Raw genomic sequence first — 23,656 nt, 5'->3', positions numbered from 1 at the left:
TATTAGTCCAAGACATCAACATTATGATTAGACATCTCATTATTTCATAAATTGGAAAAAGATGGAAGTAAATATGCCTTCTTGTGCTAAATTTATTATAATTTGTACCATTTGGCGTTGAAGCTTTAGGTACACGGGGTGTACTAGTGCGCACTTTTTTTTTGCTCAAATCACGAAGCGTCTGGTTGACGTAACGGGTGACCGAAGTTGACGGCTTCCTCGCACAATGTATTCAGCATTGCGATACAACGAGGAATATCCAGTATGTATAATAATATTGTAAATAAAATATTTCTTAAGAATATATTATTATATCCATTATGTAAATAATAAAACATTTATTGAAAATAAAATTTGTTCAATCTTATAATTTTTTAAAGTGTATTTTAGACCCATGTTCGTGATTTTTTTTTCTATCAAGTGAAATCAAAAACTCGGATTAAATCGATGAAGTCCCTAGAGAAAGGCCTCAAGATAGCTAATTAAAGATGGCATCGGTATTGTTATCTAATAAAAAAGCTCCATGACTTTTAAAAAACTCCGTTCTCATAGCCTGCACGTTAGAAGCGTATGAACACATATATCAAAGGAAGAGTTGGTCATTCACACCGGTCAACACTCAAACCTATCTACAAACGTAATATAGACATTTAATTAACACTAAAGTTAAGTGACAAGTTGTAATACCGACGGTTGAATAGGAGTTTTATAAATTTCTGCAATTCACGAAAACTTAATTTTATCGAAGGCACACTCCGGCCGCGATAGAACTTACCCCTTGAGGAAAGACTTCCTCGAAGTTCGACGTATAGGTACTTAATATTTGTCTCTTACTCTATCTGGTGAAGTTAATTACATTTGTCGACTCTTACACATGACGCTGCCTAAACATTAATGTGTTAAATATGTTAAGGTTGATCTCCATTTCCAAATAAGGTTACGTTGGAGCAAAACAATAATGGCATGAAACAAAATTAGTCCGTATGTTTTTGTTTTATGTCTCATTAGGTACCTATTCTAAGATACCTTCAGATGATATAATTATTTTATATATGTGACTGCGGCCGGTAAAACGTCCCACTTTGTCGCTTGATATAAGGACCCCTTGTCATATTATTCATATAAAGGTACAAGCAAATCTCGCACTTATGGCAAGCGACAAAGTGGGGCATATAGTGGCTTATATTATAAATTCTTCCGAGGTTTTATTTTAAAGAGTAATTATTGTGTCCGTAGCCGTACCATGAGTTGGCATTTGACATTTACGCTAGCGACTGCGTAAACTTGATCTCATTCCCTCTCAATCGCACCAAACCATCAGTGCGAGCGAGATGGACTGCGATCGAGTTTACACAGTCGCAAAAGTAAACGTCAAGCAAGAAGGGTTTATAATTTATTCTCTTAAGTATTTCGTATATCAAGGTATAAAATAAAACCAACAAATATAATGAAATTATATATTGAAACAAATTCTAACACTAAATTACTAGACGCTCCACGTTTTACTATAAATATTATAGAAAACGCCTAAAATTCTAACTAATTATAAAGAGTTATAGCCTGGTGATAAGTTCTTATCAGTCAGTTCGACCAGCTTATAAAATTTAAAACTTATTTTCAGATAATATGGCAGAAACAACATTTCAACGATACTTTCTCAGAACTATGAATTGTACAATGAGCAACAAAAAAAATGTTCTACCAAATTTTGGGTTACGTCGCTTATGATACAACCACGGTTCAACTTTAGAGCACTATCACAAATCGACGACAAACTTAATACTCATTGAAAATACTCATTTTCCAACCAACAACACAAAATGTACACAATCTTAACAAATACTTAAGTGACGCTCTTCTCGTTCTTCTGAAGTACGCTTGAGGCGACATCAGAAAACTCGCACGGCGCGACTAACCAGACCAGCTGCAAAACAAAAAAAAACAGTAGTTTTTAATTTAAATTATTTAAAAAAACATAAAAACCGTAAACATAAAATCTGCAGCCCGAATACGGTTTTTATCGTACAAAATAAAATGTAGCTGGGATAATAAAAGAAAAACATCGATCAACATTTATTTGGCTACAGTATTGGTGATTTTAATACATTATTAATAGTAAAAAGAATATGATAGAAAACACTAATAGATTTTATGTTCCTAAATATTTAAATGAACTTGAACAATAATCTTTTTGAAATCCTCTTATCATATTGAACAGGAAAGTCCAAACTTCAGTGATGTTTCATTAATAGGTTTGATATAGGTAGGTATCAAACCAACCTCGGAGGTTCTACGTCGAACGGGCATGCCGGGTATGGAGTGTCTGCTCATGAAAGTCCAAATAAATAAATAATAAATAAATATAAATATTATAGGACATTATTACACAAATTGACTAAGTCCCACGGTAAGCTCAATAAGGCTTGTGTTGAGGGTACTTAGACAACGATATATATAATATATAAATATTTATAAATACTTAAATACATAGAAAACACCCATGACTCAGGAACAAATACCCATGCTCGTCACACGAATAAATGCCCTTACCAGGATTTGAACCCGGGACCATCAGCTTCGCAGGCAGGGTCACTACCCACTAGGCCAAACCGGTCGTCAAATGCGTTGGTGTCGGTACATTGTACGTATCGCACCATCAATATTGCCCAAAACAGTGTTTTTCTCTGAGATAGCATCGGGTAAACGCAAGGCTGGCGGGCAGTACCTGCGGTCTTGCCCTACAAAGATGTCATTAAACGCCATCTGTCTGCCACTGACATATAGGCGAGTCGTTGGAGGAGCTTGCAACTTGGATATAGGACTGGCAAACTGCTGTCAATACGTACGGGTCTTGTTAATTGAGCGCCCGGCTTGAAGATCTTGACGCCAAACGTCAGCTCCGAAAAACTAGGCCCTAGCCCTCCTATTATACATTCAACTCATCTGGATCTGGACAGCTCTACTGTGTTTCGTGCTGCCTTAATACTTTCAAAACCAAATTTGGATTTGCAAGTCACGCTCACACCCATGCACTTTATAGTTAATAAACACCCTTTTAAAATAGCTTGTCAAGATGTCGCCGTCCACGGATACATCTGGGACAACATCATCATCATCATCATATTTATTTATGAACATGTTGGAATCCGCATTCTTTTGTACTACGCTATAAAAATTGGGTTTTACCTAATCGAAACTGCCAGCTGTATTCTGGGTTGCTAAATATTCATATATCACCTCATGATATTATATTCAACAGAAACCGGTCGGCTTCACAAATAAAACAAATACTCCAATGCCCTCGCGTGTCCCACCAGACGACATATTGAAATAAAACATATTTACTTCTATTTGGTATGAGGGTCACGTACGGGAATTATAAACGACCTGTAATTAATTTCTCTTAATATTTGCATTGTTACCTAAACTGCCACGAAAATTAGGGTGATAATTTTCAAAAACTTACTTATATATATTAAATTGATGAAATTAGGCTTAAATGTATGACTAAATGAAGAATTAAAGTATTTTTAGAGAATTCTTCTTATTCTTGTAGACTCTGTGCGAAGTAGTAACTAAGGATGCAATGGAACCGGGATACACGCTATGACCCACTAAAATGCAATATATTTCTACCATTTACTAGAGGTTGGCCTGCCTGGTCACAAGTTAACTTGAGAAGTAGCCCTGAAGAAAGAGGCATACTATACTCCTTGATTTAAAAAAAATCGGGTTTAGGTGTATTACCCACCTAAACCCGAATCTTCTTCTCCAAGATACAAGGATTGTACGGAAACCTTGGTAATAAATGTCAGTTCCTGAATTCTCGTAGTATAATAAAGTGTAAAAAAGAATATTTATTCATCCTGGAGAATTGCGCGACCCAGACAATAGACTACTCGCCTGGAGCCGAGATAATAAACAGCATATTTCACACTAAACACTGAAATGAGCTTCCAGAAAAGAGACGATATAATCTTTATTTTCTATCCATTATTAATTTTATCTAAATATTTGCTTTACTAATAATCAAACGATTGAAATAAACTTATATTTTTTATCAATGTTTCGTCACAAAACGCACACATTATGACATTAGACACGCACTACGTAGTATATTATATAAGATGGAATAAGATAGAATAAGATGCAAGGTAGTGCTACACAGGAAGGCTGGTACGTTTTACTTCAGTATGTCAGTCTTCCAACTGTCCAACTGTTATCCAGCACCTAAGCTTTACCTTTAAATAAAAGACAACATACCGTGTGAAAACTATTAGTACATGCTAATGTATTTTTTTAATACCTTCGGCCTCTTACTCCTCCGGAGATAATAAACGCCTCGGACGACGCGACGGTAATGGTTACAAAATTTGCATGACATTCAATGTAACAATTACTTCATTAAATTCTCTAGCATAGGTCAGAGAGCATGAGATGAAATGCATGTATAAAAGTATACATAGACTGAGTCATCCTCAAGGTAGATCTCGATGTTGCATCAGACAAGGTCTCTTAAATTTAAAAAAACAGATGCTAATTTTATAGATTCTCTCTTAACTGCAAGTTGCAACCGTAATTCACCATTATTTGTGACATTCCACGGCGAAGGGTACCTTATGGCGTTCGGCGCTTACACCATTATCAGTGGCGCCCCAATGCTATGCGGTGCTAGGGGACGTACATAAGCGCCGACCGCCATAAGGTACCTTACGTTTTGGAACGTCACATTAAAGGTCTTAAATTCTCAAACTAGAGTTTACTGACTTTGCTGTAGTCATTTAGCCTTAGACCTCATTAACAACTTGTTAACACTTACAGTTACCAGCAGTGCTTAGAAGAGCATAACGAGATTCGCAAACCGTACAAAGAGATATAGAGCTCAAATTAGTACATAACCTCTTCGACAGTCAGACGCCGGGGATGCGAACGTTAAACCAATTTTAAAAATCGTATTAGCGTTCATGCAGGTGTTCACAGGGTAAGTGCATTAAGCTCAGAGGGCTAACTACGTGGATAAAATAAGGCACTTTGCCACTGCACTCACCTATGTACTTCTACGTCATATGAGGGGGCATGGCTGGAAAATTTATTAACTATTTAATACAATGAATTCTAATTATCCAACTCCTTATTTTAAGGGTACCTAAGTAAATATTAAATACATGTTATAGAATCTCTGAGTTCGGTCGTTAAGTATGCGTTTGAGCGGTATTCCGTGAGTTAAATAAACTTACCTATCATATTTATAATGATTCTGTTTGGTTAGCGTACTGTTGTGGGTTCAGAGTTTTGATGACCTTGGAGTTAGCGTGTAATAGGTGCATGTCATAATAATTTAAATGTAAATAAATGGTTTTTTTTTGTAGACGACCTATTTTCATAGTTTAACGCAGTGTTCAAGCTATCGTCAACTATTTGCTAGTTTACCTTTGACATATAATTATGGTAATTATATATATGTAATAGTTTACAAACGTTGGGCAAACAATTTTATAAGTGACTTAAAATTCCATTAAAACACTTTTTTGATCTAACTCGTTCCCATTTGGATTAACATTTTTTAAAGTTAAAGTTTGAAGCATGTAATGATGAATGCTTAAAGCTATGAATGACAGCGCAAAATTATCGAAGGACATGTTACGTATCGTCGAGTCATGATGAACTGTGATATTCAAAGTAAAATATGTGAAGCCTCGAAGTAAATCCGACTTATTTTATGACAGCTCGTGATATAACAATCATATTATGCCCACTTGCTCAGTAATCCCAAGTTACCCAACAGAGAGTCGTGGAGATATTTCGCGATTTATCGCTTTAGCTAGGAAGAAGATGATATTGTCATCAATGTCATAATGGCAACAAACTGGTTTGAGATAGGTATTGACGGCAAACAGCCATGTTATGCTATTCAAAAGCCTTAGCCTTCTATTTTTAATAGCAATAGTAATGAATGTATATAATTAACTATATTCGAATTTACATAATTAAATCCCACTTGGCATATATTGAAACACCTTGGATATTTTGAAGTGAACGATAAAAACGCTTAATTCGCATTATCTTGAGCGTCATACGGCGAGTAATATCAAAGGACGAACTGTCACAAAACAAAGTCGAACCCCGCTTCCGGATGAGTTGTTATTGTATTAGGCGCTAGCGATGCTTGTTAGGACCAATCACCTGTTATACGAATACGAATGGCCGTGTTGAGCAGCGCTGACGACGCTGACGGTGGTCGGTACTGACTTGTGCTTGCTCTTGAGCGCGATGGCACCGGCAACTCCCGCGCCGACCGCGCCGATCTTAGCCGCCTTCAGCCCAAGGGCACCTGAAAGATCGCAAGAACACAATAAAATGGAAATCTAAAAATTCAAAGCAGATAACGTCACTGATGCTCTAAGTTCCCTTAACTGATGAGATAGCAAACGCTAATGTAAAAAACTACCGTAAAAGTAGATCGGATTAGAGCAAAGCAAAACTTTAATTTGGGCTAGTTGATGCAAATTAAATGGATGTGGTTCTCTAAATCATTGCCGATAATTATTTTGCCGAATGTTATTTCGCAACCAATTATTCGCATAATGTCATTCAACTGAACACGAAAATAAAATTAATTTTTGACGAAGCCAGCGCTGTGGATTTAGATGATGGTTGTGTTTTTCCTTTAATAAATTATCCATTCAACATAATAAATCGTTTGATTTCCCAACCTAACAGTTAGGACTGTATGTTTGGCCAAAAACTTCAAAAAGACACTTAGGTACTTAGCAGAATGACTTCGCATGTCTAATACAAAAGATAAAAGGTTTATTTTTGTAATTTAACATCGTACGATGCAAAGAAAGTCAGTTCTGCTCGCTGTGTGATTGCAGTTAACCTAACACGCTCTTCGCTTTATTCGACGTCGCACCTACCTGGACTCAGTCAAATGACTAGGAGTTATTGGATTAATAAATATTTGGCCAATTGAATTATTTGGCGAGTCAAATGTTGTATGTCATAACCGAGTCTACCGAGTAAAACGTTATCATAGTGAAAATTTTCCGAATGTTGGTTATGTTGGTTGCTAAAGTTAGTTGCGAAATGTTGGTTGGCAAGTGACAATATTCGGACAATAAAACATCGGCAAAAAAGCAAACCCCAATAAATGTATAGATGGTGGGTGGTGTGTGTACTTAAGTATAGTGGTGATGGAACGCTCCGTTCTAATAACTAATAGCGGTAAACAATAAATGTCAAATTTACTTAAACCTTTTTTGACCGACTTCATACATATAGTTTGTCTGTATTTTTATCAACAAATCAAGCATTTGCATTCGGAAAAGTGACATTTGATAAAGTTCAGTAATAATATATACGAATCTATGATAAAGTTCACGTTTGGCGATTTTTAGCCACATTTTTGTGTTGATGGTTTCTATGAGGAATTGAGGGAACTCCTGAACTCTTATAGTGAGTTTTTAGTTTTTATCTATAAACCAAGCATTTGCATTTAAATAGTGCTGTTATTTGATGAAATAGAACTGCTTATGAATACCAGTATGAAACTCCTCTTCGACAAAGCTAATTATACTTGTTATGAGATGCTCTATGGTTGTAAATAATAAACTATGTTTATTTAGTCACCTGCAAAAATTTACGGGGTGAATATATGTATAGGTCATACTGAGCAACTTTTACTATGGGGCCAACCCGATTTCGGGATCATAAACGTTGCTCAGTATGACTTATATATTCAGCCTATAAATTATTGCAGATGACTAAATAAACAGTCTATAAATATAAGTGGCATTTAAAACTGTTCCCTATGTTAAGTCGTTTTTTGAAAGTGAAACTTCTTATGAGACTTCCAACAAGGTTGCGTTAAACGTTCAACGCTATAATCGGTAACATAAAGTAGTAAGAGTTTGTGATGAGTAAATTCGTCGATTAGCTCAGCCGGTTCCATGTTATAATGGTTAGCACTCTGGGCTCTGAATCCAGCGATCCGAGTTCAAATCTCGGTGGAATCTGACTTTTTGTATTTTTTTTATATTTTCTATTATTTAGGAATTTTAGAATTTATATATTTAAATATATATATATATTATTAAATCTGTTTTATAAATTTTAATTTAAAATATTTTTTGAAGTGAAACTGTAATATAAACCATATGTATTTTAGATAGAGCATTATTTTCATCTCCACATTACGAAGTTTCACTTCTTCCGCGCGGAGGGACTCCACGCACAATTTTTTTTCTTTTGAAGGTTAAGTCCGTGCCATCAACGATGACGCGCAGATTTGTCAAATCTAACCTTTAATAACATGACAATACGAATCAAGGCACGCCTATATATATAGCAAACCGAAGAACACGACTTTATTGCTAATAGATCCTGCTGCTAACTGTACCCACGTGTTGTGTACGCACCTTAAATAATTCGTTTATATTTTAAGTAAGTATAAAAATGTCACATACACCTTTGAATTTCTTCGCAGATGTGTGCAGGTTTCCTCACGATGTTTTCCTTCACCGAAAAGCTAGTGGTAAATATCAAATGCCATTTCGTACATAAGTTCCGAAAAACTCATTGGTACGAGCCAGGATTTGAACCCACGACCTCCGGATTGAAAGTCCGACGTCATATCCACTCGGCCACCACCGCATTGGGCTAGCGTGGGGACTATAGCCCGAGCCCTCTTGCACATGAGAGGAGGCCTGTGCCCAGCAGTGGGACGTATATAGGCTGAATTATTATTATTATTATTATAAAAATGTCATATGCAAATTTTGTTAGGTAGGTATAATTCAAATATGGTAAGAAAAAACACTTTGAAATAATACTTATGACATAAATAGGTACTCACGACATTTTAATTATTATTGCGGTCAACATTCCCACGTATTAACCTATGATTATTCTATTGAAAGGAATTTCCCGGACGAACGTAGAGAAAAATTAATAAACGCTAAGTGACAATGGGTTCCCACACAAACATTACGTCGTAAGCCAAATACATACACTAAGATGTGCTAAATGGCATTGACCCATACACAAAATGTTCTTTTACCGGATTTTACCTTGATGTTACGTTAGATGTTCTTCTAGTAATAGTGATGACCGATGACACAAGGTAAGGTAAATTTGCGAAATAGCATTCGATGGCATTCAATAATGTCCGTCTATTGACACGGACAATATTTATACTTATTATGTGGAACAGCTATTACGTATTCGAAGAGTGTAAACTAACTCAGCTACGATGTTTGCTTTAAGATTATAGGTCAATACGGATTTAGCAGATTGGGTTACTTTAGTTTACTCTGAGATATTGTGTGTACTCGTTCAAGTGTGCCCTATTATCTGCCCGCGCAGCTAACATGGTAGCGTAGCGTATTCATCTCTCTCTATCACTCATCCACATTAGTTCGACAGTGACAGTTGCGTTTCGTTCGCTACGGAGCGTTAACGATTGGCATGTTCGCTACGCGGGCTGAAGTGTCCTTGTTTCTTATTACATTACAGATCCAGTGAAAGCCTACGTAAGTAGGTATTTTATTTAATCGTCCCTTTCTACTTGATCTATTATACTAACACTAGGTTTTAAATTTGTTACTAACCAAGCTATGGAATGACAAAAATAAGAAATAAATTGAATTATGTCAATCTGAAATCTATAAATCAATTCTGAATAAGAACCGTCAGAGTCGATTTTTTTTTAACTGCTTACCAATCCCCGATCAACCAACGGACTAACATAGACTGTTAAACGTGGTTAAGGTAAACTCCACTTGTAACAAGATATCACTATTAATATCTTAATCTGAGACGCTCGAGTAACTACAAAAATCCCCTCGTGGGCTCCCCTGCCATTTATGGTAATGACTAAAACTCGGGGCACTTACACTAGAGTGACGTAGCAGAATATTTTATCGACAATTAAATATATCGATTTTACTATCAACATCTAAATGTACAAAATAAATATATGTAAGTATACAAAATTGCTTTGTATACTGCTTCTTAAATTCTAAAAAGGTGTTTTTTGGAAGAATTTATTTTATTTTTAAACAGGTCAGTATTTCCAAATTGGCACTAAATGTTTTATTCTAATCATTTTATAACGTGGTTTATTATTTCTTAAACATTACTTCATCTTCATTTACTGTTAAAAGTACATAAAAAGTCAAATTAACCTTAAGTCATAAAAATACCATTAGGTACATAAACCATTTCAAGACAAACCTTATTTATTCTTTATCAAAACTATTGAAAATGTTTAATGAGCACATGTATTATTAAATTATTATACAAGGTGGCCAAAAACTATATGTATTCCCGTTGCCAGGGAGGTTTTGGGATTATACTGAGCAACTTTTACTATGGGACCAACCCTGAAATCGCGAAACAAATTTTTACCTTCTCATTAAAAATGGACCAGCAAAAATTTATGAAACAGCCAGAAAAAATTTCCGCGATTTCGGGGTTGGTCCCATAGTAAAAGTTGCTCAGTATAAGCTCATATTTTTTGGACACCTTGTATATCGACATCTTTTTTATCGATATCAAATCCCTAGAATGTGCCCCGAGTTATCACAGGTTTGCTAATGATTTTATTCATAACAATACAATGTAAGCAAACATGTAGGTATGCAGTCACGGTAAACTATGACCTCTTGTCAATTCCAAATTTTTCTTATGGTCGTAGTTGGCCATTAAAGACTAAGTACATAAGGTCTCGCCATCAACACACCGCATGCTTAGCAGCTCTGGCAATATTTTCTGACTCACTAACAGGAGCACAACACTACGAGTACGCACGTATAACATATGTATAATGATAAAATTTTCATACCAAGCAGCAATTTCTTCTTCAAGAGTAGAAGGCCCCTTTTGGTCCTGTGGCTCCTCTCAAGCTCGGGGGTGTCGTAAAGAACCTCATGGACCTGTTCGGGTTCTCGGAGCGCGTCCACTGCCGGGTATCGCTCATAGTGGGCCCCCGCCACCACTACGGCCACCAGGCACGCGAGAACGATGATCGTGGACGACTGCATTTCTCTGGTTTCTGGAAAGTTGGAAACACACGAAGGAGTTGTAACTTGGTCGTGTAAATATCACTTTAGTTCTGTATAGATTGAGGCCCTTTTATTTTGTAGACTATGTAATCGTAAATTTGTTGCAAGTAAATTTATAGATTTCATTAATTAGAACTATAATAGTTATTTACAGTACATATGGTGCTACTCTACCGCACTAGTGCGAAAATAAGCATATTACGTTATTGTATCGAACATTTAAAGGGCCATATGTACTGTAAAACGTTGTACGATACATGTGCGAATAGGTAATTCGCAACTCGTGTCGATTTAAAACACTCCCTTCGGTCGTGTTTAAAGTTATCGCCACTCGTTTCGAATTTACTATTTTTCGCACTTGTATCGTAATGTACTATTACAGTACATCTGGCGCTACTTTACCTAGTGCGATAATTGGCACATTACGTAACTATGTTAAAAATTTAAAGGGCCATATGTACTCGGTCGTGTTATAATTTATCGCTACTCGTTTCGAATTTCCTATTTTGCACTTGTATCGTAATGTACTATTACGATACAAGTGCAGAAAACTCGCACTCGCACTCGCAACGAGTTGCAATAAATTAAAACACGACCGAAGGGAGTGTTTTAAATCGACACGAGTTGCGAATTACCTATTCACACGTGTATCGTACAATGTTTTACAGTACGCCATATGTACTGTATAACATTGATTGTACGTCTTTAAAGTTTCGACATATGCACGGAAAGTGCTCATTCCCGCACAGGTGCGGGAAAGTAGCACCATATGTACTGTAAATATAATTTAGATTGCATTGTATTATTTCTTTATTAAACAAAGGGTTATGGTATGTGTATAAATATAAATTAAAATAAAACAGCTCTCTACAAAATTGTGTGTACATTTTGGATGCGGATTGCAGGTGTAATTTTGAGAGCCTTTCCTTTGCCAATGCAATACATATTGTCAATTTAATTACTTATATTATCTAATGTTGTGTTATTTGTGTTAGTTTATTAATTTATCGTTTTTATTTTTATTGTTCTCGTATTTTCGTAAGTTTTGACATTGTAAATTTATATTTTGGATATTGTAAGTATTTACCTACTTACTATTATTTTAATTGTATTGACAATCCTTATTGGAGCTATAATTTTATTTCATTAGTATTGTTATTATTTTCATTTTTATTTTATTTTGACAAGCATGATAGAAATTCTTATATTTTTGACATCAATGCAAATTTATTATGTAATTGTCTTTCATGAAATAAATCATCTAATCTAATCTAATCATTTTTAAACGAAATATTTGCAGAATTATTCGTATGATTACGCTGTGGGCCTGGAGAGTCTTAACCATTTTATTTAAATATGTAATCCTACAATATATTCAGTTACAGAGTAAATCGTCTTTAGACGAAAAGCGTAAGTTACAAAAAATACCTAACTTTTAGGAAAAATATTCACTACTTTCATTATATTTAAGTGTCAATTTGTTGATGGTTTCATTAGACCTAAATCGACCGAGATATGGACCGTGATTACCTTTTGTATTGTTTTTGCATCTTTGTGTGATTGCCGTGCACAAGATGCATGTTACTGCGTCGAAATATAGGGAGCTCGAAAACAATACAAAAGGAAATCACGGTCCATATCCCCGTCGATTTAAGTCTAGTGGACATAGATGAATCATTCAAAACTGTTGTTGATGGTTTTTTGACGCCAACACACAAAACCTTCGTTATGGCAACACGTAGGTACATAATAGCGTCGGTTACTTTTACGGAATAACGATGAACGTGGTCGACTGCATTTGCCCGATTTCTGGGAACACGGTCGTGTAACGGCCATTACGGCTAGGGCTGGTATAACATAAGTTGCGACGCCTCATAAAGAGTTCATAAAGCTCGGACATTTGGGTGAAATGAAATCAGGTTTGGCAAATTATAATAATATAATAATTAAATATTTAAAACAAAGTAACATTATTAATAGGGATTCCATCAACACATTTGCGGGTAAACCGAAAGCTTTAATAAACTCCCGGGCGTAAACAAGCCCTATTCGACCTTTAATTGAAAATAATCCAACTTTAAAAAATCTCTAAATCACTTTATCCGCTTGTACCTACATAACATAACATAGGCAAAACTGAAAGTTCTTAGAAATGGCTACTTACAGATCATATGCCTAACAAAAAGATGCATACAATATACGAAAATATTTCATTCGGTTTTCATATTTATTTCCTTACCTTACCATACCTTTAAGGTCTCAAATACGCCATACAAAAAGAGCTTTATTAGGGGAATGAGCTGTGTGCATTTCAGGGTGATCCTATCCTAATAGAAATCAGCGGAGATGGCACGATAACATTTTTATCGCCTGTGACCATGCCTGTCACGTTCTAATGAGTATGTAAGTGCGAAAGTGACAGCCGTAGTGACAGGCGATAAAAATGCAACCATGCTGTCACCGCTGTACGCGTGATCAGAAAAATTTAAAACATGCATTAAAATAAAAAGTGACGGTCTAATTACTACATTTGTCTCTATTTTAAAAACTTTCAGCTTGCCCCTTGTGTGTGTATTGTATATTTTTTGTGAGCGAGATACCTATAGAAAATAAGAGATAAATTCGAGATTGAACATATAGGCAGCCCTGGTTACGGCTAATCCATTGAAGCGATTTCTGCGATTAAGTTACGTCTGATTGTTATGTTTGGCGTTAACTAATTACCTACTAAAATACAATGTACGCTGAGTTAATTACGTATATGTATTAACATATAAGAAACGTAAAGTCTTCATTAAATATAGACTTCGTCGATTGACGTAACTACAAAATAGTACAAAATGTTGTCCCTTCTTACTATATAAAAGGACGTGAGTGCCGCGAAGATACTTCATTTTGCAGGTTATGTTCAATTGTTCATAGTATCTACAACAAGCCCCCTTTTAAGTTCACCTATTGTGTTGCACGGGTACTTAACAACACGCAACAGAACCCTACAATGAGCATGGCCCGACATGCTATTGTAATATTTACAGACAGCAAATTCTCACGAATACATATCATCATACAAATATTTGTGTGATGATAGAACTCGGAACCTCTTGCTATTCCAAGCACGTTCAAACGTCATGACAATCTCATTATCAAAGTCGCAAAAACTTACGTGAGTAGCTAATTATTATAATGGTGAAACTTTATCTTTAAAATCTTATTTTACAATTAATTAGATACTTATTATGTTAAACTGATCGCCGAACTCTACTTCGACAAACAATACTAACTTTTCCAAAGCTTTAGTTTAATTTATATCTTTCACCCGCGTAACTTAAAACTACTCAGTAAGTATTATAAATTTTATCCAATCGTTCCCATTATAATATAATAGTAGGTTGTAAACACCCACCCGTGATATATTTATCTCAGGATTCCTATAAAAATATTTTTAACCAAAACGTTTTCCAATGATATCAGAATTGAATTTTTTAAATCCATAAAATGTTCGAACGTACGTAAATACTGTCAGATAAAAAGAACGCTGCAAGGAAGCATACCTCCGGAAATTGAGACATTTCTATTTGGTTTTCGTTGAACATTTCCTAGCCATCTCCTTGGCGATCCGGTTGCGGGTGGCGCGCGGAAACATTTTCTATCAGCACCAATACAAATGTACCAGCGTCTCCCCGATACCTACATACAGGTACCCTATACGACAACTACGCGGACTACGACAAACAAACACGAGGTCGGCGTCGGTTATGATGCAATGACCCATGAAGATAGCTATCACAACGGCCTTGTTTATTTATTATTGACGACATTGACGTCAATTATTAATGAATTTATGTATAAACTATGCACAGTTTAATATTTTAATTGGGTTGGGATCCTAAAATAATAAAACCGTTAAACACTTTTTTCCGCTAAACTACGCGATGACTTCTTAACATAGTTACTACCTTGGCTTGTTTGTTTGCCCGGTACACAACACAGCACTGCAGTCACAGACACACAGATGACAAGGAATCGGTGTCGAATTCTTATATAGACTGCAAAACCGAAGCCCGAGGGGAGGGCGCATGGACGATGCATGCCTAATTGCTTATGGCAGAGTGAGCACGGAGCCACTCGCGTTACGTCGGGTTCAAGGAAGCGCTGGACACGGCATTGTGACGCCTGTGGACGCAGATAACTCATCCATTCATTGTCTGTACGCTCGATCACATTCACCAGACGATTTTCGGATTATTAAAGCCCAGCCAGCGTCGTTAAACATCTGTCCCCGGGCAGAATACTTGGTTACAATTATTCTTATAGTTAGAATTAAATTAAAGATGATTTATTGCAATAATCACCTTGGAACTATTACTTTCTTTCTTTTACTGTGTTGACGGTCACTTAATTGTGGCATGACGTGATATGACATTTAAAAAAAACTCAATCATTCTCTACATGTATTAATGCTTTATAATTGCAGCTTCCTCGTAAATATCGAGCCAATAAGATACCCTATTAAGGCATACTGGTCAGGTTAAATTTATCTTCTTATATATTATCCGTAATATCAATACACCATATAATTTATAATATAATATATCTGACAATGACATTCAGCAAAGTGAGGCAGACAGATAATCAAGAAAACCAACTAATTCTCATTTGAAGGAGAAGATACACACTCGTAATGTGTGTCGAAACGTCAAGTTCAAATATTGACCATAATCTGAAGCTTTGTGGGTTGTACATATACTCGTACACTAGAAACAAACCGCCTAAATAGCTAACAAATTAGCATCTGTATTTTTTGTATTTATTCTACCTAAAGACTATCTGTTCGCTGTCTATCCTATAGGGACCGTGCGCGTTAGAGGGTCTGCCATCTTGTGGCCTGAATCGGAACCATAAACATGCACATGTACACGTCACGTGTTTTCTTGTGCATAGTATGTTCTGCCATCTTGTGGGCTACATCGGAACAAAAAACATCACATTTACGCCTCGCGCCAAAAATCTGACGGCTCCTGTGCTGCCTCCTACAGTTCATGCACACTCCCTATAGCTACTAGCAATTACCCTTTGATATCTATTCTATACCTACTAGCAATTAACTCATTAGTAGGTATAGCCATGTATTTTTAAAACCACAAACATACAGGAACAAGAAAAAAAGCGGCCAAGTGCGAGTCGAACTCGCCCATGAAGAGCTCCGTACCATTTATGGCGTATTAAAAAAAACTACTTACTAGATCTCGTTCAAACCAATTTTCGGTGGAAGTTTGCATGGTAATGTACATCATATATTTTTTTTTAGTTTTATCATTATCTTATTTTAAAAGTTACAGAGGGGACACACATTTTACCACTTTCAGTTTAGAAAAAAATAATATTAGACACCTCAATATCATTTTTGAAGACCTATCTACAAATAACCCTAGGCCTAGACCTATCTATAGGTTTGATGAAAAAAATTTTTTGAGTTTCAATTCTAAGTATGGGAAACCCTCAAAATTTATTGTTTTTTTTTTTTTGTGTGAAAATCTTAATGCGGTTCACAGAATACATTTACTTACCAAGTTTCAACAGTATAGTTCTTATAGTTTCGGAAAAAAGTAACTATGACATACGGACGGACAGACAGACAGACAGACAGACGTGACGAATCCATAAGGGTTCCGTTTTTTGCCATTTGGCTACGGAACCCTAATTACGTTTCCTCGTGTCCTATAATATTACAAATTTATTTTAGGAAATATTAGAACCGATCAAATGCGTGTCGGGCATGATGGAGGGTTCCGTCCCTTCATACGAAGCTATAACAGAAATTAAAAGGGCGTATCTTCCCGGCACTTAAGTCCTTTTAATAATAAGAAACGTTTTTGTAATAAGTAAACTCATTAATGGGTCATCAGAACCCCTAGTGTAAATTTATTCGATAGCGTGACATGTACAAATTTACTCTAGTACAGATTAGGTTCAAAATAATTTTTGCATGTGCATGTATTACGATTTATTTTCTTGATTTTTTTTTTATATTTTGTAAACGCCTGGTTCAAAAAATAGAGGGGGGCACACACATTATTTTCGACGTTTGAATATTTTAAAAAGTTTTCACTTCACTTCAAGACACTTTTTTGACAACTTTTTTTTTCAGACCTATCTAAATACTGTGCCACAAGTTGTTGTGTATGTTGAAACTTTTTTTTATTCTATTTTTATTAACTGTTTTAACAATTACAATTTCATTTGGCATTTCATAAAATTGGAGGTATTGTTACCGTTACATCCGACTTCGAGAATTTTATATTAGTTAATGGATTAAATTCTTACTAACGTATTTTCTTTAAAAAGTTTATTTTGTTTAAAAATATGATGTTTCTTAGCGTTGATCAGGATTTGAAATATACCTACAACATAAAGAACTTACCTACATACTGCTGTAAATATTGCCAAGAGACCAAGATCGGCTGTACAGTGTACACTTTAAGCAACAATGCTAAAAGTAAATACGAGTAACATTCAAAATAACACATTCTTACCGAAAGTCGTTAATTCTAGTCAAACAACCTTCTGTGAACTTGTTCAACTGATGAATCAAAGTTGATGGCCTCCCTCCAATGTTGGCGATCTGTTGCAATGAGCAATATTCTTCTCTTCAAATTGGTTGTTATGTATTTTTGATCACAGCCCGAATTGTCATTTTGGGACCAAGGTATACGAAGTATCGAGTATTAGACACTAGAATCTAGAGACGCGGTAGCGTGTCCAGCCAAGTTCAAAGAAAAAGGAACTGGCGATTAGAATTACACGTTCTGACCCGAATGTTTTACACAATTTTCGGTGACACACGTTGATTATTAGTGTTTTTTTTGTTATTTGTGTCTACTTTTACTCACATGTTCTAAATTTAAATAATATACCCAAGATCATGTGGGGTAAAAAATAAACATAGTTTATTTTGCTTAGGGCAAGAAGAGTTTGAGGATTCCCTACAAATGTTACTCTTGCCCCATCTAACTTTAATAGTTATGCAATATGGAAGTGATGTACGGACAGACGGACATGAGGAAATGAAGGTTCCGTTTTGTCTACGGAACCATACCTAAAAATGAGACGTTTGACACATAAGGAGGCATTATCTAGACACGCGGCAGCGTGTCCAGTCAAGTTCATTTCTTCTTTCATAAACAAAAAAAATACAAAGAAAATAATTTTACCTCAGCAGCTCGAACAAGGGTACTTGGATGCTTAAGAGCTAAATCGTATTTTGCGACAAATGAAGAAGGACATTTTTACATTTTGTCCAGGTTGTATTTGTCCTTCCAAATAAGTTCTCACTGCTAAGGTGAAAAGTCTTGTGAACTTCACGTCATCAAAGTTATTTACATCTCGTGCGTTTTTAAGTCCCTTGTTACGCTCTAGATTTTAAATTAGTTTTTTAATTTTTTAAATAACTTTATGCTCTTGTTGTACAAATAACTATTTTTTTTCCTTTTTGGTTCGCTTTCCGTGATGAACTATTACTTAATGTTTTAATAATAACTAATAAACCAAGCGCATAACTTGCCTTAAAAACTTCATGCTTACTTGGTCAGAGTTATGTCTAATACTACTTATAGACTTATAGAAAACAAGCACCTAAACAAATTCATCATTACGGACTCCAACTCTCCGTAAAATTCTATCACGCAAGTTATTAATAATTCTTACGTTTCACGCCTACTTACGATTTATGACGTCTATTCATACGCAATAAAATATTTCGACTTGGATTAATCTAATTCCAATTTAATCTGCGACTGCGTTGCATTTCTGAGCGGCCGCACACGCTTTAGCGGAAGTGAGTGCGCACGAATCAGTACAATACGAATCAATACTTGTTAGCTACGTTATGTTTTCATTCGAGAATAAGCCTTCCAAGATTTCATTTATGCCAATAATACGAAGTAACGTTTCATAATTTTCACGCAACTAAACCAAATAGTTAATTTATCTACATAACATTGTATGGGCACTAACAGTATTGTAGTTATGCTTGACCTTTGATGACGCAATCTCATCCATATGCCTTGCCAACCTCCCAATATACTCAAATAAATTATTCATATATGTATGAAAATAAAAAGGTTACTTAGTCGCACCGCACATTACTTAACGCGATAAAAATCTACCAGGTGCTCAGAAATTTTGATCGTATGAGAAATAAAATGATAACTAATAACCTACAAGGTGTCACAAGGTATGTCGTGTTCGGATCAGGAAAAAGTAGAAGAAAATTTTTTTTCACACGATATTTATTTTGGGGCTGTTCGACTAGTCGGCCATCATTTTCGCGTCAAACTTTTTTCTTGTAGTTTTTCCTAATCAGAACACGATACCGAATATGCCCTTAAACGGATCCCCACTATTTTTGTTACACCTTGTATATAAGACTATAAAATAATACAAATCACCCAGTCTAAGATCTCCGAGTTATCTGTTATATTTATTTATTTATTTAATCTTTATTGCACATAAGAAAACACAATGTACAATAGGCGAACTTAATGCCGTAAGGCATTCTCTACCAGTCAACCTTTAGGCAAAGCAGACACGACAGATACGACAGATATTTGGTTGAAGTTTAGGCCTTATTCCAGCACCTATAAAATCAAGTATAGAGTCTGCTCGGAAAGAGAAGAGTCGTGGAATGTATTGGACCCTATACATTCCACGACTCTTCTCTTTCCGCACAGACTCTACCTAAATTAAAAACATTCCCATTCCCGCTCGCGCATATAAATATTATAAAAAGATTAGAGAAAAAAGTAAAAAAGAACATTCATCGAAATTATCGGAAAAACTTGTGAAAAACAGGCCTAACCCTACTTATGCAGATAGTTGGACCGATGTTGTTCTTATATCTCAATAAGCCATGAAAGGAGGACCACACAATCGGATTTCCTTGATGCCATAAATGGAAGTTATGGCACTGGAAATTATCAACAGACGCTTTTTATAAAAACTTTTATTTTTAAAATGACCATCACTTGTCCCAACATGGTACTTGCTACCGATGAAATGCTTGACATGTATGTACCTATCCGATTTTTTTCTAGACATCCTTACCAGTCGAAAGTTATTGTTATTATTTATTACAGTTATTACACAAGTTTGAAACTGGCGAAAATAATCTCAGCAAATACGAAAATGTTTACTATCACTATATGTACATTTTAGAGCATTGTCAGAAAAAAGTGTACCCTATACTTTTTTTAAACCTAACAAATTTTTCCTTTAGGCGGGGCAAGACGGGTTCGTATTAAACCAGTTGAGTTTTAGGCCAAAATCTGAGTAAGTATGACTCTAATGTTGCCAGTTTCTATTTAATTCTGATTCTGAGTAAGTTCGATAATGTATAGAGCATTTTATTAGTTATCCAAGTTCCTAAGATGTCAGGTTATTAAGATCTCAAATTCCTAGCTCTTCAGATTCTCATAATGCCGGATTCTGAGTAGATCAGAAAATCACATAACCATTGTGACATTGTCATTAAGAACTATCTATTAATTACTTTATCATATTTAATCTTAAAGTGGCCAGTATCTCAGATATCTGCTGATTGTACCTGGCCTTTTCGAAATTAAATATACATAAAATCTGTCCTAATAAGAAAGCGTTATTTCCAGAATTCATCATTAAAAGAATCTGCTTAATATTTTAATCGAATCGTTGCTAATCGGATGAGATAAGAAACTGCATAAATCCGATCCCAACTTATTATTATTACCAATCAGACGTATTACTGTCATGTCACGGGACCATATACGAATCTGACCTACTCAGAAATTGTTTTAAAAAGAAAGTGACTTCTATATCATAAGTCGTATGTCGATATTGTTTTGTTCAGAAAGATACCTATGGCGAATCTGGCCTCTACAGAGTCGGGCTTACTCAGATTTGGGCCCAAAAACGAAACTGTCTCAATACGAATCTGCCCTGGCCCGCCTAAAGGAAATTTTTGGGTTATCTCTACTCAGAATCACGAGCGCTATCGATTTAAACAATTAAAATAAGTGTCCAACTTTTAATTGACAGTTTTGTAACGCACCTTATATGGACCGCATGTTATATGGACCGTTACAAAACTAATAAATTTTGTATGGAAAATTAAGAATAATTAAGGCAAAACGGGTAATTTTTTTCCAAAAACCCCCTTTAATATTATCATTAAAAACAACTTTACAAGCCAATGCTCCAAAAGATGTATGTTAACTCGACAGTACCAAGAAAATATTTAAAGTTAGCATGAGTTATGAATAAATTATTATGGCTCATAATTATATACTTATGTCCAGTGATCGGAACTATGGGAGTAAAACTTTAACAAAACTTGTTAAGCGGACATAAAATAGTGCATACAGCCCTAAAAATATTCATGTCCATAGGGATAGGATAGTATAGTACTTACAGCCATAAAAATATTTACATTCATAGATATTCGAATATGTTGTATAATGTGGCTATAAGCACTCTTTTTACGTCCGCTTGATAAGTTTTGTTAAAGTTTTACTCCCATATTAGTTCCGATCACTGCTTATGTCCGCTGCCTACATACAAGTTTTGAACGTAAACTGGTATTATGCGAACTGGTAAAAGTAATGGCTAACACCTGATTATATTAGTGGTATCTTTTGTATCAAAATTTATTTATGATCTGTCTTTGAGCATTTCCATACATCTCTAAATAACTACTAGCTTCTGCCCGCGAATTCATCTGCGTGGAACGTTGTTGATGATGACTGTCGAATGACAAAAGCTATCCTATGTCCTACCTCTAGTCTGAAGCTTTCTCAAACTTAACAGATACTTAGGTAGTAAGCAGATGACAAAATCCGATTGAAATATTGTAAAACGGAGAGATATACCGTTTATAGTTCTCGCTTTGTGTAAATGTGCAAAAACAGCGCTTAAATCGAACGCCGATAGGTACATAATACAATAATTAGCAAGTAAAAGTTCACAAAATTCTCAATTTCTCAGTATTGGTATTGGTACGTACTTTTTAGGATTCCGTAGTCAACTAGGAACCGTTGTAGTTGTCTGTCTGTTCGTCCGCGCCTTTGCTCCGTGATCGTTAGTGCTAGAAAGCTGAAATTTGGCACGAATATATAAATCATTAACACCGACAAACTAAAGTTTAATAAAGACTTTCAAGAAAAACTATAGCGAACCTGATCGGTTTAGGCTTTTTTGAGTTTTTGCCAAAAGTCTCTTTTGACGTACGGGTAACTAGTGTAACTTCGGTACCCCACACTGAGCATGGCCCGAGGCCCGACATGCTTTTGGCCTGTAAGTATAGTAAAATAACTATACTTACAGTTTTATTTATGGGAACGGGACAGCTACCGAGTTAAGAATAAGGAAAACATGTCGTAGACCGTGTAATTTGGCAAAAGGACCTTCACCTTAAGCAGTTAACTGTTCGTGTTCACGTCTAGTCATAGATACATAAGCCATATATAGTTCAAGGTACTTACTTAAAAGTAGGTTAACTTTATTCAGCGCAATTTAATTTATATTCTTTATTTATAATTCACCTTAGGCTAGGTTTTTATAATATGGATATAAAAGTAAAATACAAAATACATATAAACATATTATAAAAAACCTAATCTAGGGTGCCGCCTAATTTATATTATTATTAATTAAGCGAAGTATTAGCCTGCTGAACCTATAGTATTTAGGTAGGGATCAATAGTTTTTTCGATAAAAATAGATATTTTTCTGGCGAGTTTTTATAAAATGTACAGATTTATTTCCCCGTAATTAATCACTACACCTTATAAAACAAAGTCCCCCGCCGCGTCTGTCTCTCTCCATGTATGGTCGCGATAAACTCAAAAAATCGTGAACGGATTTTTTGGCGGTTTTAACCTATCAATAGAATGAATCTTGAAGAAGGTTTAAGTGTACAATTTGTTAAGGTTTTGTGTAACCTCTGTGAAACCGAGGCGGGTCGCTAGTGTATATAATGTAGCTGAAACATGTCAGACGTTCATTAACAGGTCTATTAATAATAAGGTAAATAACGAAATCGTATAATTATTTACCTAGTAAAAGCTCTGACATTCAGAGCATACAATATTCAACCATCTGTCTGCCAGTCCTCCGTCGTAAGTCGTAAGCTTCTATTTCAGAAACCAAGAGTTATCAAGTGAAATATTCATAGATTAGCCAGATATACCGAACCTAAGAAAGTAATATACATATACCTATGCCACCTGTACTAGATACTAAAATCATACCATAGGGTATGATGCATGGTCACGATATACTGAAAATAAATGAAAATTAGACGTGTTTCCCTAATTTTTAGGGTTCCGTACCTCAAAAAGAAAAAACCGGAACCCTTATAGGATCACATTGTTGTCCATCATTCCTTCGGTCCGTCCGTCTGTCTGCCAAGACCCTTCATCGCGGGAATGCGTGAGTTGAAATTAGATCCATATCCACTCCTGAGTCTACAGTCCCTTGAAGCTGAGAGAGAATCAAACTACTAAGTTAACTTTAAAAAATGATTCGGCCGTTTATGCCGCAAAAAACGTATATTTCGACAC

The 23,656-nt window shown here is 35.5% G+C and overlaps 1 protein-coding gene across 4 annotated transcripts; it reads right to left on the bottom strand.

The window, feature by feature from the left end:
- Positions 1-1,443: 1,443 nt before the first annotated feature.
- Positions 1,444-16,388, bottom strand: LOC133519122 (uncharacterized). Of its 4 annotated transcripts, none has more exons than XM_061853060.1 (5): positions 15,020-16,388; positions 10,844-11,053; positions 6,184-6,331; positions 5,048-5,080; positions 1,444-1,924 (listed from the first exon to the last, which is right to left on the bottom strand). In XM_061853060.1, the coding sequence occupies exons 1-5, from the start codon at positions 15,255-15,257 to the stop codon at positions 1,912-1,914; spliced, it is 642 nt and encodes a 213-aa protein (XP_061709044.1). In that variant the 5' UTR covers positions 15,258-16,388; the 3' UTR covers positions 1,444-1,911. The 4 variants fall into 4 exon arrangements, with proteins under 4 accessions (XP_061709044.1, XP_061709046.1, XP_061709045.1 ...); XM_061853062.1 differs by having other exon boundaries at positions 6,250-6,331; XM_061853061.1 differs by lacking the exon at positions 5,048-5,080 and having other exon boundaries at positions 15,020-16,384.
- Between the last annotated feature and the right edge of the window lie 7,268 nt (positions 16,389-23,656).

This window comes from Cydia pomonella, chromosome 6 (genome assembly GCF_033807575.1).
Source record: "Cydia pomonella isolate Wapato2018A chromosome 6, ilCydPomo1, whole genome shotgun sequence".
Classification (NCBI taxonomy): Eukaryota; Metazoa; Arthropoda; class Insecta; order Lepidoptera; family Tortricidae; genus Cydia; species Cydia pomonella.
This window is presented reverse-complemented; position numbering and strand designations above follow the sequence as displayed.